The sequence below is a fragment of the Bison bison genome, unplaced genomic scaffold (genome assembly GCF_000754665.1).
Source record: "Bison bison bison isolate TAMUID 2011002044 unplaced genomic scaffold, Bison_UMD1.0 scf7180017864483, whole genome shotgun sequence".
NCBI classification, from domain to species: Eukaryota; Metazoa; Chordata; class Mammalia; order Artiodactyla; family Bovidae; genus Bison; species Bison bison.
The window spans coordinates 277330-294675 of record NW_011495043.1 but is presented as its reverse complement, the minus strand read 5'-3'; the positions used below and the strand labels follow the sequence as shown (position 1 = coordinate 294675).

The window sequence follows — 17346 nt, the reverse complement described above, 5'->3', positions numbered from 1 at the left end:
TCTAGGATATATAATTCTTACCTTTACTCCATGTTTTACTTTCTGTTCTATTAAAATTCTTTTTTTTAAGTTTTTTTATAATTGTAACCCATCATTTAAATGGCTTATTCGGTGGCTCAGTGGTATAGGATCCACCTGCAATGCAGGAGCCGCAGGAAACACGGGTTCGATCCCTGGGTTGAAAAGATGGAGAAGGGAATGGCAACCCACTCCAGTATTCCTGCTTGGAGAATTCCAGGGACAGAGGAGCCTGGCAGGCTACAGTGCATAGGGTTGCAAAGAGTTGGGACAGGACAAGTGATTTAGCAAGCATCATTTAAAACACTTTAGAAGGAAATGACTTGATTTTAAAACCACCTTCAATTTTGGCTATAAATAGGTATGTGTAGTGGAAGAATGATAGTAAAGGAGTCATTCATTCTGCCTAGCTGTTTTTAATAAGGAATAACAGCCCTGTGTAATGTACTATGTCCATCTTCTAGACAAATAATATAGTTTACAATTTGATCCTAAAGTCACCCAGCAATTAAGAGTTTATTTTTTTATATCCTTCTTCACTAAGTTGCTAGAAATCACCAGTTCTAACTTTCAACAATGACAGGGTCTTATTTCATCCTTTAAGCATAAGCTTGTAGCCTCTTGTGAGGAGAACAACGTAGGAGGCTTTCACCGGAGGGCACAGGCGCTGTGGTCAGCAGTTCCCAGCCTGCCTTCTCTCCTTACCTGTGATAACTTGAGACCGTGGCAAATCATGCGGGCTTCCTGAGGCTCTGTTTTCTATGGTTGGGGTGATACAGAAAGTATTACTTTACAAGAAATTATAAATAGAAATCTTACCTAAAGTTTTATACCGTTACTCTTTATTTCATTTATTTATATTTGTACTGTTAATTATTATTTTATTTACACTTTGCATCCATGAGTAATGGGTTAGTGACTTTTAAGGGTACAGTGAGCAGCACAAACATAAAGGTAGCTTCTTGCCTACAGTGCAGCCTTTTACATGTGGGCAGAATACAGTCAGGCAGGCAAGACTGTACAGATGTGTGTATATATATATATATTTTTTTTCTTTTAAATTGCACAGTAAAATGAAGGGGCCTTTAAAGCTCCCTCAGAATGAGGAGGGAAACTGGCCATAACACCAGGCAGGAAGGAAAGTACACTGGGTATGGTCTGCCCGGCTACTTGTGTAAAAATATTCAGGGACTTCAAGTTATCCCCTGGCACCTACAGAGCTAGAGCCAGTCTTATTCTTCAGAAGCAACAGCAGCCACAGGCAGGGGAAGAGGATACACTCGCACGTGCGCATACAGACAGTTTTGCAAGCCAAGTAACAGCACTTTTGGTACACTTGTCAGTGAAAGAGAAACAGAGTAATGCGAAAGTAAAACAAGTTTGCTTGTAACTTGAAAAAATTGCCTTTATTCAGAATCATACTTTTTTTCACTCTTACCATAACGAAAGTTTAAAAAAATATAGCGCTTGGTGCAATGAAATACTACATTTAATTATTCAAACACTTAATGCAAGGTTGCTCACAGTTTACATGTGAGAATTTAGCATGATCCAAACTCAAATATCCATTTCTCATATCTTTCAATGTCTGCAGCAGATACTGACTTTGAAACCTTTTTTAAAGCCATTTCAAAATCCTCCATAGTTGTAGGCATATGCATTTCTTCTCTTGAAAGATTTCTGATTTCTTCTGGGGTCAAACCTTCAATACGCCTTCTCATTGCCATCAAGGATGCATCCCTAGGTTTTAAATTAAAAAGACAAAAACCATAAAATGATGTGCTAGGCAAATACAAAACTGTGAACAGAAGATTTTTTTCAGTGCATGTGTTATTCTGTAATTACTTTATTATATATACGTAAGTAGTACTGCACAGAATCTAGTATTGGACAATTAGGCCTGTTTTTGAGCTGTTTTGTTAGCAGTTAAATCTGAGCAAAAAGCCCAAGAAGTAGTAGAAGGATATAACATGAGGGCAACTGAATTTAATGAAAGGTGTACCGTAAAGAATAAGCATCACAGGGACAGGAGAGAGCTTGTTGGCTGGAAAATTAAATATTTTCTACTGCATGTGTAAGAAAAACTAAACAGTCAAGTGGTCTCTCCTTTCCCCTCCTCTGTATTAGTGCTATTTTTTTTTTTAAGGAGAAACTTCAGATTCAACTACCTCCTTGCTTTCACCCAGTTTGATCCTTAACAGCAGCCACCACGTGTGCAAAGCGACAGCTACAAAGGGTTTCATACACACATTATTGCTAATCCTCACATCAGCCCTGCATAGAATGTTTACTTTGGAGGTGAGTAAACCAGTGCAGTCAAGTACCTTCCTAATAATGTCCAAGCTAATACTAAGATTAGGTCCAAAGCTACTTCAATAACGTTTTGAAGTAGAGACCACCTTTTCTTGTTACTGATACTCCTATCACATTTATGACACTTCACTGAAAATGAGACTGTACTCCCCTCTGATGTGCCAAATCAATCTATACTGGACTACGTCTCCTATGGAACAATATACTGAATGAATGCACCAATGTTAATTTTTCTAACCCAGGCACTTGCAGCAGTCACCGTGCAGACTGGACTCTGCTCAGTCGTGCCTCGCTCTGCTTCCTCTGCGACCATGTCTGACATACCTGATATGGCTGAGATTATAAAATTTGGTAAGTCAAAATTGAAGACAGAAATAAATGGAAGAGGAAAATCCACTGCTTTCAAAAGAAATGACAACAGAAGTAAGCAGGCAAGTTTTAATAAGGTGTGTGCCGCCAATAAGCACCATACATTCCACAAGCTCTGCCTTCTTGTTTTACTTTTAGCTGTTTTAATTTTGTAAGATGCAGAGTGTGGATCAAATTTAAATGACTGTGCTGCCCTTTTCATGTCAAAGAAAGGAGAACTACTTACAGGAGGGCTGAAGGCCATTCCTGCCTCTCCCATCTGCCTGTCTGGCCAGTGGGGAAGAAAACCAGTTTACATGCTGGTGAAGGAGGAAGCTGGGAGGGGTGGCAGTGAAATCTAGAGTAAAAAGCAAACTGGTCCAAGGTGTCCCATGGGCTGTTAAAATGCAGTGTAACCAGTATAACATTTTCTTTTGTTCAAATGATTTTAATTACTAGAATGTACACTTTTTAAAGTATGCAAATAAAAAGTGTTAAAACCTAAAACTTTTTTTTCTAATCCAAGACAATTACTGGTTATCTATTTTATATCAGTTTTAACACTACCTTCTTGAACATGTAGCTTTTAAATGAACCACAGTCTTCAGTGACATACAAGATAACCAAACAAGATAACTAGCACCAGCTAACACTAGCTTAATGCCAAAACGTGTGTCTCTGACTAGGTTATATAATGTGGGTCTTTATTCATCTAAATTTAGCATTAAAACTTCATAACAGAAGTTTACACTGACAAAAATCTATGCTTCCTAAAAACAAAACCAGAACCAGAAACAAAAACCTATACTTTCAAAATAATTCATACCTGCACACGTTGGTAATGTCCGCACCTGAATAACCCTCCATGTTTTCTGCTATACTCGCAAGGTCAACGTCATCAGCCAATTCCAGCTCACGGAGACTTATTCGTAACAGTTCCTCCCTGCCTTTTGCTATTGGGAAAAACAAAATATAAATGAATATATATAAACATAACATATAAAAATATATAAACATATACAGAAATACAAATCAATATAAACATAAATATCAACATAAACAATGTTCCATTTTTCTCCAGTCTACTTTCTGTTTTTCAATTCTTAGAGCTCATTTGCTTAAAAAATTTAACAGCTATTCCTCACTGAATTTAGTTTATTTTTAAATTTAAATTTTTAATTGAAAAAACTTTTTTTAATTGAAATTTTTTTAGTTTTTATGTTTTTAATTGAACTGGTTTGTCTTTTAAAGTAATACCAAACTTCAAAATTTAGCAAAACTACTGAAGAGTCAACATGAGGGACTTTCCTGGTGGTCCAGTGGCTAAGACTCTCGCTCCCAATTCAAGCAGCCTGGGTTCAAATCCTGGTCAGGAAACTAGATCCCACATGACTGCAACTAACAGTTCGCATGCTGCAACTAAGACCTGGTTCAGCTGAGTAAATAAATAAAATAAAAAAATATTAAAAAAATAAAAGTTAACATGAGCTTCCTGACTCAAATGAAGATACCTGATGGTAATGGAATATAGATTCTTTTCTCAAGACGTCGTCTTAAAGCCTCATCAATATCCCAGGGAAAATTAGTAGCTGCCAGAACCATAACCATTTTGGAAGGGTCATCATTTTCAGAAGCACCTCCAACACCTTGAGGAAGGGTAAGAACATAGTAAAAAAAAAAAAAAAAAAAAAAAAAAAAAAAAGCAAAGTAAAGCAAAGCTCAAATACTTAAAGATCCTCAAATATTTAGCACAACGTTAAAAGCAATGTAATCATCAAGCCTCCTTAAGACTTACAAAGCAAACTGGTTACATGTGTGAGTTTACAGTTCAAGAAAAATGAGTTTTTGCAGCATGCAGAAAATATGACTCAAAAACATTTAATAAAAAGACTAGTTCAGCAAAACTATGTAATAATTTAAAAAATTCTTCAAAACCATACATATCCCCCTCTAAGGCCAATTTATCTGCATTTGTTTCAGTTTCGTGGCTAAGAATGAGGTCAGCGTGTGTGACAAAAGGTGCTCAGTGAAGGAACGGCCGTTATTTCCGGCGTGTCCCCACTGTCAGCATGCCCAGTTCACTGCTGTCGATCTCCAGGGCCTCCTCACCAGCCCCTGGCCACTGGAGCTGGGGGTCAGCACTGTGCGTGGAGCTTATCATGCTTGTACACACGCATACCATCCATCTGAACCAGCAGCTCGGCCTTCACCCTTCTGCTTGCCTCGTGCTCTTCAGAAGTCCCTCTGCGGCTGCAAATGGAGTCTATCTCATCAATAAATATAGTAGCTGGAGAGTAAAATCGAGCCTGCAGGAAGAAACCAGGCAACACCAGGTTTTTAATTCCATTTAAAAGTAATCTACAGTTAAGCACTTAAAAAAGAGTGGAGGAGCCTCCCACACTGTGCATCTCTCCCTCCTGTCCTAATACTGAGGAGAGAGGAGAGAATTGGAAGAGCTAAAATACAGCTTCTAATACAGACTTATTGTATACTTAAATATTATATGGCAATTTCTATACTATTCAATACTCTAATTGGCTATATATGTCATATAAATACAGGATTATCCTGTACATTACAATGATACAGATAACAATAGTGGGAAGACATTTATAGATACTGATAAGTGTTCTAAAATTGAAGAAAAATTTTGTTAAAGAGAACCACTACCTTCTATATTAATAATATCACATAGATTTTTAAAAATATTTAAAATATATTTAAATTTTAATATTTTGTTTATATGTAAATTTATTTTAATGTAAATATATACAGTATTATATATATAATGTATAAATATATTTAAATTTAAATTTTTATAAATATAAATTCTCTCTAAGGAATTCTAACTAAATTGCCATTTTTCATTTGACTAATACAAGTACAGCTGACCCCTGAACAATTCAGGTATGAACTGCGTGGGTCTACTTACATGTAGATATTTTTCAGTAGTAAATACTATATTACTACCTAGGCTGGTTGAATCTGAGGGTGTAGAGGAATTGTGGATACAGAGAGCTAACTATAAGTTACATGCAGATTAATCTTCACATTGTTCAAGGGTCAATTAGAAGAGTCAATAAAAATGGCCTTTTTTTTCCTAAGATAAAATTCATATAACAAAAAATTCATCATTTAAACCATTTTAAAGTACACAATTCAGTAATCAGCATATTAATAATATTATGCAACCATCATCACTGTCAATTCCAGAACATTTCAGTGCCTCCCCCGCCCAATAACCCCCACTGCTCTTCCCCAGCCCCTGGTGACCACTGATCTATTTTCTGTCCCTGTGCATCTGCCTCTTCTGAACACTTCAAACTAATGGGATCATACAACATGCGGCCTTTGTGTCTGCCTTCTTCCACTCAGCATGTTTTCAGTGTTTATTTGTGTTATAGCATGTACAGTACTTCATTCTCTTTAATGGCTGAATAATATCCCCCAAGTTTATTTTTGTACCTTAAATGCATTTCTTTTTCCTCAAATCAAAGGACAGGGGAGATTGATCCACTGGTCAAGTATTAACCTAATAAACAGCTGTATAAGATTCAGTAGTATCACCCTTTTCTTAAAGGAGACAGAAGCAGCATTTTATCTATTTATTTTTGTGGGTTTTTTTTGTTTTTAGTAGACTTTATTTTTTTATTGGAGTATAGTTGATAAGAAGCATATTATTATAGTAACTAATATTTACTGTTAATCATTTTTTAAATGAAATATCCACACTTACAGAATCACCACACAAGAAAGCTTGAAACTAAATGATGGCAAGGATTTCTCAAAACAGAGCGTTAAGTGAACAAACAGCATTTTAAAAACAGAAGTCCATGATGGCAAATGAACACCACAGACTTGACCATGCAATTGTACTGGGTCCATCAACTCTTCTGACCATGAGGTTACAATCCAGTACCCTTGAACAGGCACTGTGCTGAAAGATTCTGCCTCCAAAGTACAGATTTACTTTTAGTCTGTTCACTCGGAAAATCCTAATATTAAAATCTGTTTCTTTCCTAGTTAAAAACTTGAATTTTAAGTCATCTATTCGCTCCAAATACCAGACCACCTGACCTGCCATTTGAGAAACCTGTATGCAGGTAAGGAAGCAACAGTTAGAATTGGACATGGAACAACAGACTGGTTCCAAATAGGAAAAGGAGTACGTCAAGGCTGCATATTGTCACCCTGCTTATTTAACTTCTATGCAGAGTACATCATGAGAAACGCTGGGCTGGAAGGAGCACAAGCTGGAATCAAGATTGCCGGGAGAAATATCAATAACCTCAGATATGCAGATGACACCACCCTTATGGCAGAAAGTGAAGAGGAACTAAAGAGCCTCTTGATGAAGGTGAAAGACAAGAGTGAAAAAGTTGGCTTAAAGCTCAACATTCAGAAAATGAAGATCATGGCATCTGGTCCCATCACTTCATGGGAAATAGATGGGGAAACAGTGGAAACAGTGTCAGACTTTATTTTTCTGGGCTCCAAAGTCACTGCAGATGGTGACTGCAGCCATGAAATTAAAAGACGCTTACTCCTTGGAAGGAAAGTTATGACCAACCTAGATAGCATATTCAAAAGCAGAGACATTATTTTGCCAACAAAGGTCCGTCTAGTCAAGGCTATGGTTTTTCCTGTGGTCATGTATGGATGTGAGAGTTGGACTGTGAAGAAAGCTGAGCGCCGAAGAATTGATGCTTTTGAACTGTGGTGTTGAGGAAGACTCTTGAGAGTCCCTTGGACTGCAAGGAGATCCAACCAGTCCATTCTGAAGGAGATCAGCCCTGGGATTTCTTTGGAAGGAATGATGCTAAAGCTGAAACTCCAGTACTTTGGCCCCCTTATGCGAAGAGGTGACTCATAGGAAAAGACTCTGATGCTGGGAGGGATTGGGGGCAGGAGGAGAAGGGGACGACAGAGGATGAGATGGCTGGATGGCATCACTGACTTGATGGACATGAGTCTCAGTGAAGTCCGGGAGTTGGTGATGGACAGGGAGGCCTGGCGTGCTACAACTCATGGGGTCGCAAAGAGTCAGACACGACTGAGTGACTGAACTGAACTGATTCGCTCCAAAAGGATAATACCATTTTAAATTAAGGTATCTTTTTACTTGGATTTTTAGGCACTATGTACAAACAATTTGGTACTTTCTTTTCAAGAAACAGAGGGGGAAGATAAACTGGATGGAGGGAAAGAAAAAAGCAAACATGCAAGAAAATTTGTAATTGAAATTTTAGCTAGCAACCATCAGAACCAATGACAAAATCAAATTTCAAGCAAAAACTACTAGATTTGAGTTTTCCCCCATACTAAGGGTACATAGAAAGGTCTAAATTAAAGCAGAGGCTATGTGGCACACTTAAAATTGGGTTTGGATGACCTGGGAAAATATCATAGAGAGATGTGGAAGAGGACACCAACTGTTTCTTCTGCCTGCGCAGCACCCCTTCTTATGATAAGAGAAGCTCTCCTTTTCATTTGTACATAAATCATCTCTTTCTCATTCTTACTCCACTACTTCAAGTAAGGCCAACCTCTGCTGGAGTCCCAAGGAGAGTCTAGGCACAAGCGTGTGACTCAAGCAAGGCCAAACATTAATCACCGGAGTTTTGCTGGAACAACTGAGAAATGAGGACTAATTCTCAGGGATTACCATTAGGACAACAAAAATAAGATTTAAACCTCTAACGGTGATCTTAGTCACCATATGGATCTGCTAATGTCAAAGTCAACCCAGAGGTAAAAAGAGCCAAATGTTTAGACAAAAATAATTCCCAAGGACATCTGAACTGCTGGATCCTGCTAGACCTAAAAATCTAAAACATAACCTGATAATTCCCAGTTATGTCACCCAACATACTATTCTTATTGTTTAAATTGATTTGATTACTTTTTTTTCCCCTTTATCAGCTGCACCTGCAGCATGTGGGCTCACAGTCCCCAACCAGGGATGGAACCCATGACCCCTGCATTAGAAGTGCAGAATCTTAACCACTGGATCACCCGGGATTAGATTTCTGACACTTGAAAATGAAAGTTCTTGACAATATAACAAAACAATATACAGTTAAGTTTTTAAGTGTCTGTACCAACTCATGTGAAAAACCCTGGACAGATTTTAATATTTAAGTGGGACTACCCTAGTGCTACAGTGGATAAGAATCTGCCTTCGAGAATCTGTAGGGGACAGTGGTTTGATCCCTGGTCTGGGAAGGTTCCACATGGTCATAGAGCAACTAAGCCTGGGAGTCACAACTACCAAGCCTCAGAGCCTGTGCTCCACAGCAAGAGAAGCCACTGAAACCAGAAGCCTGCACAATGCAACTGGAGAGTAGCCCTCACAGCACACAGAAAGCCTGGACAGCAAAAAGGACCCAGTGCAACTGAAAATAAATCATTTAAAAAACAGTATTTGTCCATGTATGGAAGAAATCAACACAATACCATAACACAATCATCCTTCAGTTAAAAATAAATTAATTAAAAATAGTAATGATAATATTTAAGTGGGCTTATTCAAAATATAGGCCTTGAGCCATGCTCACTTTGAGAGATTCTGGTGGGGCAGGGCACATAAGAGAGAGGCAGTCATCTGCAGAGCAGTCAAAACCAAGACATAAGAGGCAGTACAATTTTACTCCTTGAGAGAGTCCACATGATGAAAAGGAGAAAATCAAGCTGGTTTCAAGGGAGCCATAAACAAAATTCAGAGAGGCAGGAGCTCTAAACTGCAGGCACTGGTTTGTGATTGAACCTCTGATCAAGTGAGCAGCTCAAGGTAGCACCCTCCGGATAAGATTTAAAGATAGTTAAGATTTTCCTAGGCAATACCAGGGAAGCCAGTAAAAAATAAGTTGTTTGATACATTTTATAAACTGCACTATAAAAAGAAATACTACAAATTAGCACTTTGTAAGAGGCTTTCCCTCATAGAAGAAAACAGTCCTTTTTCCTCAATACAAAACCCTACCTTATATACCTATGGCTGATTCATACTGATGTATGGCAGAGGTCAACACAGTATTATAAAGTAATTATCCTCCAATTTAAAAAAATAAATTAAAAAAATACAGTAAAAAATAAACTCCCTACATTAAAAAAATAATCAAATAATTCTTAAACAGTAATAGTAAATACTAATGAGTTCTTATGAGTCAGGGTCTATATTAAGCAGCTGAAGAGCACTGGCTGAATCCACCCTCCAAACATTAGAGGTCAGTTCAGTTTAGTCGCTCAGTTGTGTCTGACTCTGCGACCCCCATGGACTGCAGCACGCCAGGCTTCCCTGTCCATCTTGAACTCCCAGAGCATGCTCAAACTTATGTCTGTCGAGTCGGTGATGCCATCCAACCATCTCATCCTCTGTTGTCCCCTTCTCCTCCTGCCTTCAATCTTTCCCAGCATAAGGGTCTTTTCCAGTAAGTCATTTCTTCACATCAGGTGGCCAAAGTATTAGAGTTTCAGCTTCAGCATCAGTCCTTCCAATGAATATTCAGGGTTGATTTCCTTTAGGACTGATTGGTTTGATCTCCTTGCTGTCCAAGGGACTCTCAAGAGTCTTCTCCAAGATCACAGTTTAAAAGCATCAATTCTTCGGCACTCAGCTTTCTTTATAGTCCAACTCTCACATCCATAGATGACTACTGGAAAAACCGTAACTTTAACAAGACAGACCTCTGTTGGCAAAGTCATGTCTCTGCTTTTTAATATGCTGTCTAGGTTGGTCATAGCTTTTCTTCCAAGGAGTAAGTGTCTTTTAATTTCATGGCTGCAGTCACCATCTGCAGTGAGTTTGGAGCCCAAGAAAATCAAGCCTGTCACTGTTTCCATTGTTTCCCCATCTATTTGCCACAAAGTGATGGGACCAGATGCCATGATCTTAGTTTTTTTAATGTTGAGCTTTAAGCCAGCTTTTTCACTCTCCTCTTTCACTTTCATCAAGAAGCTCTTTAGTTCCTCTTCACTTTCTGCCATAAGGGTGGTGTTATGTGCATATCTGAGGTTATTGTTATTTCTCCCTGCAATGTTTATTCCAGCTTGAGCATAAACATTAGAGGTAGGTCCTAAATTACTGTCCTCCTCTTATAGATAAAACAACTGAGCAATAGGAGAGGAATTCTCCCACAGGTTGCTAGCTGGGAAAGTGACGGAAGTGGGATCTATACCAGGCCATCTGACTCTAATGACCCCATACTTAGCCATTCATTCTACTGAGCTTACATTTTTAAACACCAAGTTATTCTGGAATACTGGTAATTTTTTCCCCTGAAGAGAATTTTTCAAAATGATTTGAGAGGTTCTCTATCAGATACCTACTGTGGGATGGACTATTAATAATCCATAAGAACCTGTCAGAATTTACATCCTGCCTTATGAATTATCACAGTTGAAGGAGAAAAAAATGGGAACTGAAACAGGAAGAAGCCTTTACAGAAAATGGATAACGTTAAATTGTAAGGGTTTTTGTTTTGTCTTATTCTGAGCCTAGGAAGGAAGATATAGTATAATGTTAGCATGATCATCTAAGATTTTGGCCACCATGACTAAAAATGTACATCTTTGTCACTATTTATATAATAAATGCAACTCTGTGTTCATGCATATAACTAAACAATTTCTTAAATGAGGTAAGATGGAAACAGTTAAGTGAAACTTAAAGTCCAAAGTCTAAAAGCTACTGAATTCAACCCACTCAGTCAGAACTTGTTGAATTATATTTCGTCTACTGATACTCAGATGAATGGCAGTGGAAGAAAGAAAAAGAAACTCAAAGAAGCAAAGAACTGAATTCAAAGATTATGTCATTAAATTCCAGGTATTTGATATAGTGAATAGATCAGAGGTAATCTCAGTTCCATATTTACTTGTGATTTTCACCTTTCCCCATTATTTACCAATACTGAATTTACTATATTATAACAAAGCCTGGCTTAAAAAACATAATAATTTCACATTCCTATAGCAGCAGATCAGTAATGCAGATCCCATAGCATAAGCATGTCTGTAAGCTAACAGCCATTCCTCCAGAGAAAAGGAGTCAAAGAGAAACACAAGTAATTCATGTTAGTAAAAAGTTTCTAAGGATGGAGGAGCCTGGCAGGCTACAGTCCATGGGGCGCAAAGAGTCGGACACGACTGAGCAACTTCACTTTTTCTTTTTCACTTTCTTTCAAGGGCACAGGAACCATACCCTGGGCACAAGCGCATCCTGCCTGGTGATTCTACACCATGGAGTTAGTTACAATTAATTTTCTTCCCTTCTAGAAGTAAAGAATCATTAGAGTTGTCTCAAGCATTCACCATTTCGAACAGAAGACGAACAAGTTTCTCAGACTCTCCTCTGTATTTGGAAGTCAGAGTTGATGAAGAGACATTGAAGAATGTTGTCTTACATTCCGTTGCTACTGCTTTAGCAAGGAGGGTCTTTCCTGTGCCAGGTGGGCCCACCATTAACACTCCCTGTTGGGAATATAACAGTGTCAGCAAAGGTTTGTATGTCGTTGTTCTAATTCACAAGAATTCCATTATTAAGAATCAGTCTTCAACCAACTTACACGTAATACTGAGATAAGTTAAAGACAAAGATAAACAGAAGGATATTTTATCACAAATTTATTTTTTGCATTACAAAAGTAAGGTAATTACACATTATTAAAAATTTGGAACTAAGAGATGAGAAAAAATATAATCAATATTATAGTACTGATATCATACCCTAACACACGTACCATTAGGATCTAGATATAATTCCTGCTAGTCCTTTTGCTCAAACAAATTAGTTCATTTTTTTTTTTTACATGGTTGTAACTCAAGGTATGTCTAGAATTTTGTATCTTGCTTATTACTTAGCATTTCAAGAATTCCAAAAAACAAGTACAGAGCGAGCCATTAGCACATTTCCCAAATCCAGGAGTTATTTGGATACTTCTCAGATCAGCGTGTGACTTTTATGAAGTACTCATTAGGGTTTCTTTGGTGGTTCAGTTGTAAAGAATCCGCCTCCCAAAGCAGGGGACACAGGTTCAATCCCTGCTCTAGAAAAATCCCACATGCTACAGGACAGCTAAGCCCAGGCACCACAACTACCAAGCCTGTGCCCCAGAGCCCGGGAGTCGCAACAACCGAGCCTGCGGGCTGCAGCTACTGAAGCCTAAGCACCTTCCTAGAGCACGTGCTCTGCAACAAGAGAAAGCACCGCAATGAGAAGCCCAGGCACCGCAACTAGAGCAGCCCCCAGCTTGCTTCATCTCGAGAGAGCCCACGTGCAGAAATGAAGACCCAGTGAAGCCATATATAAATAAACTTTTTAAAAAAGGAGTACTCATTAGATGCAGATACGTCTTATTACTTTCTTAAGAACAATTCCAAGAAATACAGATACAAGTTCTGCAACACAACATGTAAAATGGAGTATTTTTGTATTTAGGCAACTTGTTCATATTTGCTAAGTTCATTATAAATCTGCTATGTGTATATCTTTTCAAAGATCACACTGCATCTGTTTCCTATTCTGGAAACCTTGCAATAGTTTTTCGTCTGAATAACACAACATATTTCAATTTTTCTGTACCTGCTCTACGTTCTACTCCCCCTTCCCTCAACACAGGTAAATATTGGCTCTCTACACAACGCATTTGCCGTTTGCTTTGACAATGTTGTTAACAGTAAGAAACTTACTTTCCATGGTCTCCTAATGCCTTTAAAGAATTCTGGCATCCACATTGGTAACACCACAGCTTCCTTAAGCAACTTTTTAGCTTCTACTAAATCAGCAATATCATCCCTGAAAGAGAAGATACTTGATTAAAACCTTAGACCACATATTTAGTTCAGTGCAGTCATTCTTGAGAGTCACTGAAAGCACATGGTTTTATGTTGCCGACAGAACGTGAAGCCTCTTCCTAGGCGTGCGTGAACTAACACACTGTGACGAGCTCCTGCCACACCGACCAGTACACACACAGGGCACAATCTGCATCTTCAAGTCTTGGCACTGATGATTTTCAGCTTGGTGAATGAGAACACAGGTCTATAGGCCTACTCTTTATTATTATGCCATCTTATTATAAATTTCTGTTCTTAAAATGCTCATTCCATAAATTCCATAGTTTAGAAATAATGAGCCCACTAAAAAACAAACATAAGAATAAACATAGCAGAAAGCAGACACAGGTTGTAATTCAGCTGCTTCGCTCCCTACTCTACCAAGAGGTGGACAGCAAGGTTAGTAGAAATTGCCACAAAATCATCATCAACCACAAGACCACCACTACTGCAACTACGAGTACACATGGCGTGATAATATATTACGATACATGACGTGATAATATATTTTAAAATATCCCCAAAACTGCACCTAAAAATAAAGTTTTAACAAAAAATATATAACTGAATGTGCCTAACTTTGTGGGAAATGGAACTTTAGAACTTGTGATAAATTTTAGTTCAATTAAATATAGTATCTATTTTTTAATAATTTATGAAGTGTAGTTGATTTACAATGTTATGTTAGTTTCAGGTGTACAGGAGGGTGATCCAGTTAAATATACATAGAGCATCTTTTTTTTTTTTTATTCTTTCCCCTTATAGATTAGTATAAAATATTGAGTATGGTTCCCTGTGCTATATAGTAGATCCTTGTTGATTATGTATTTCACATATATCAGTGTGTAATATGTTAATCCCAAACTTCTAATTTTATATTAATAAAGTTGAGAACCACTGCCCTAAGTAAGAGGATATAGGAGCAATATGTATTGTATAAACCTAAAGATAACCAGCAATACATATGCATAAGAGTGACTGCCGTTTTACCTTTAAAGAATGTCCCCAAAAGAAGATGAAATTTTTGTGATCTTGTTCACATTCTGTACATAGGATTTTTAAATTTAATAAAAGTTTCATTGTTTATTTCATTAAATTAAAAAATTTAAACAAAAACTGGTACAGCCTGAATCAAAGTGAAGTCTTTCATTATGTGTCTTCTGGTTCTATCCTCAAAGACTGATCTTCAGCGCATGCCCATTTCTGTTCCAAAAAGCAACATCCAGTTGTTTTGCTGTGCTATAACTTACCATCGAACATTGGGATTCTGAGAAATTATATCCCTTTCCAAAGCTTCTACTAAGTCCTTATCATACCCAGTACTATCAAATTTATTTGTCTCTGGTTCTGTAGCTGCAGCAGGCGATTTGTTCTACACAAACAGAGGAAAAAAACATGAGCTTAAGATTAACTCAAACACTGTATTTCATTTCTATGAATCAGAAAGAAAGACTGGACTCAAGTGACATTTTTATAAAAGTTAATGTAACAGTACAAGTAATAAGGACAGAATCAAAGACTGTTAAGTCATCATTCTACATCAATATCAGAGTTTCATACTGAATTTTTTTTATTTAAAAAGTATGACAATCGTGTTAAACAAAAATATTATGCATATGAACTGACAACAGAAAAAATTAATATTGAGATAAATTGTGGTCACTAGTGAATATTAGATATGTATATTTATCTCAAAGCTTTAGAAGAGATAAGGTTAAGGACAGATGGTTTCTTTAGGTAAGATAATAGGTCAATCTTTAACACCTACTCAGTTCCTACTGATGCTCCAAAAACACTTTTTGATTATTCCCATATTCCCCCAAGAGACACCTCATCCCTTAGAAGAGATTTCCTCCCATCCTCTGTGATGTCAGTCATTAGGGCCACAAAGCTGCATGCTAAAGCACTCCAAGGCACAATGACAAACTTACAGGACACTGCAGGATATCTCAAACTTTTGAGAGAAACACAAAAACATCTATTTGAACACTGGGTGGACTGCCAGCTCAATGAAACCTAATAGAGAGCCCATAAACAGGTCCACACGAATACTCCCCCCAAATTTTTGAGAATGGTATAAAAATTTTATTGAAATATATATTATTTATAATGTATTAATTTCTGCTGCACAGCCTAGTGACTCAGTTATACATATATATATTCTTTTTCATATTCTTTTCCATTATAATTTATCACAGGATACTGAATATAATTCCCTGAGCTTTTCAACAATCCTTTTCAACAAATGGTGTTGGAGCAACTGAATATGTATGGGCAAAAAATGAACCTTGAGCTAAGCCTCACATGTTACATAAAAATCAACTCAAAATACATCATGGACTTATATGTAAAACATAAAATTATAAAACTTTTAAGAAAAAAATTTTTAAAAATTGGGATCTAGGGATAGGCAAAGGGTTAAGAACTTGACAACAAGAATACATTCTATAAAAGGAAATACTGCACTTTACCAAAATTAAAATCATTTGCCTTGTGAAAGATCCTGCTAAAACAATGAAAAGACAAACTACACACTTAAAAAAAATCTGCAAAATATATATCTGACAAAGAACTAATCTCTAGAATATATAAAAAACTCTTAAAACTCAACAGTAACCAAAAAAAGTCATTTGTATAATGGGCAACAGACCTGCCCATTATAGAAGAGACATTTCTCTGAAGAGTCTTGGTTCTGTGCTCTTATTTCCTTTTCTTAAGTCAGCTTGTACAGCGACTGTTTAGAAGAGTAGACTAACTCAGCATAGACTGTTAGATGGTTGAGAAGAACAGCACTGGGGACTTTACATTTGCTATAACCCAGTTTTTACTTTGCCCAGGTGGTGTGGAGGGGCCTTCTGGTACAACGAGCCAAACAAATGATCCGGTGCTTTACCATTTCACAGGCTAGGTATGTGCCTCAGTCAAGGGAGTGGGGAGGTGGAAGAGAGAGGATTGAAACTAAATTCTTAGAGTCCTATCTGCTTCTTACTGCAAGGGAGCGTAAGCATTCAAATAATATTAACTAGCACTGAAATCCCGGTTTATAAAGCTCATTCCTCACTAACAGGAACCAGGGAACTAACAGGAACTAACAGGAACCTTGTTTCCTGGAGAAGCAAGGGTAAATACCTGTAAATAGCCTGGAACACACTATTTTGTCAGAGAATGGTGAGTACATGTTAAAAAGACTTAAGATCCAGCTTCAAGGGTCTCCTGCTCCTCAAATCCTGGACAATTTAAGCATCAGAAAGATAGTAACAAATTTTAATTCATTGAATAAAATAAGAATCCATGAGTCCATATAGATAAAATTAAATAAAGGGGAAGAGATAGAGCTTTTTCTTACAATTCAAAGTCAATTAATTAAAGAAGAGATAATAGCATTAGAAAATGATTTTTCAATTGTCAGAGGAGTAAATGATTCAGGCAAGAACTCGTGGATGCTGAAACAAAATTTTGATGAGAAACAGGATATTTATATAATCTCAAAAGTATCTCCCCACAAATGACTATAAAGGGAAAAAGAGTAACTTTATAGTGGAGAGACTTGGCAGACACCACCCTAACCAAGTGATCCAATTTATCACAAGTAACAGAGCAATAAACATCCTGTGTGCCTCCTTATATGATATGCTGAGGAGAACAAAACTTCACTTCAGTGGCACTCCTGCCAAGAATGCACAACCTTAATCTAATCACAAGGAAACATGAGGTGAACCCAAACCGAGGAACATTCTACAAAATAACTCTTTAAAAAGGCCAAAAAAGATAAAGGCTGAGGAAATGTTCACATTAAGAGACGCTAAAGAAACGTGACAACCAAATGCAACA

At 37.3% G+C, this 17346-nt stretch overlaps 1 protein-coding gene across 4 annotated transcripts in view; it reads right to left on the bottom strand.

Annotated features, from left to right (window-relative positions):
- Window positions 1–1402: 1402 nt before the first annotated feature.
- KATNA1 (katanin p60 (ATPase containing) subunit A 1) overlaps window positions 1403–17346 on the bottom strand; it is a 34436-nt gene continuing 18492 nt past the window's right edge. For all 4 annotated transcript variants that reach the window (XM_010862543.1, XM_010862545.1, XM_010862546.1 and 1 more), the window contains 7 exons: window positions 14766–14887; window positions 13369–13474; window positions 11992–12150; window positions 4859–4985; window positions 4191–4325; window positions 3506–3632; window positions 1403–1758 (listed from right to left, as the gene is read on the bottom strand). In XM_010862543.1, the coding sequence (XP_010860845.1) occupies window positions 1560–1758; window positions 3506–3632; window positions 4191–4325; window positions 4859–4985; window positions 11992–12150; window positions 13369–13474; window positions 14766–14887 (975 nt within the window). In that variant the 3' untranslated portion in view covers window positions 1403–1559. The remainder of the gene's footprint in view (window positions 1759–3505; window positions 3633–4190; window positions 4326–4858; window positions 4986–11991; window positions 12151–13368; window positions 13475–14765; window positions 14888–17346) is intronic.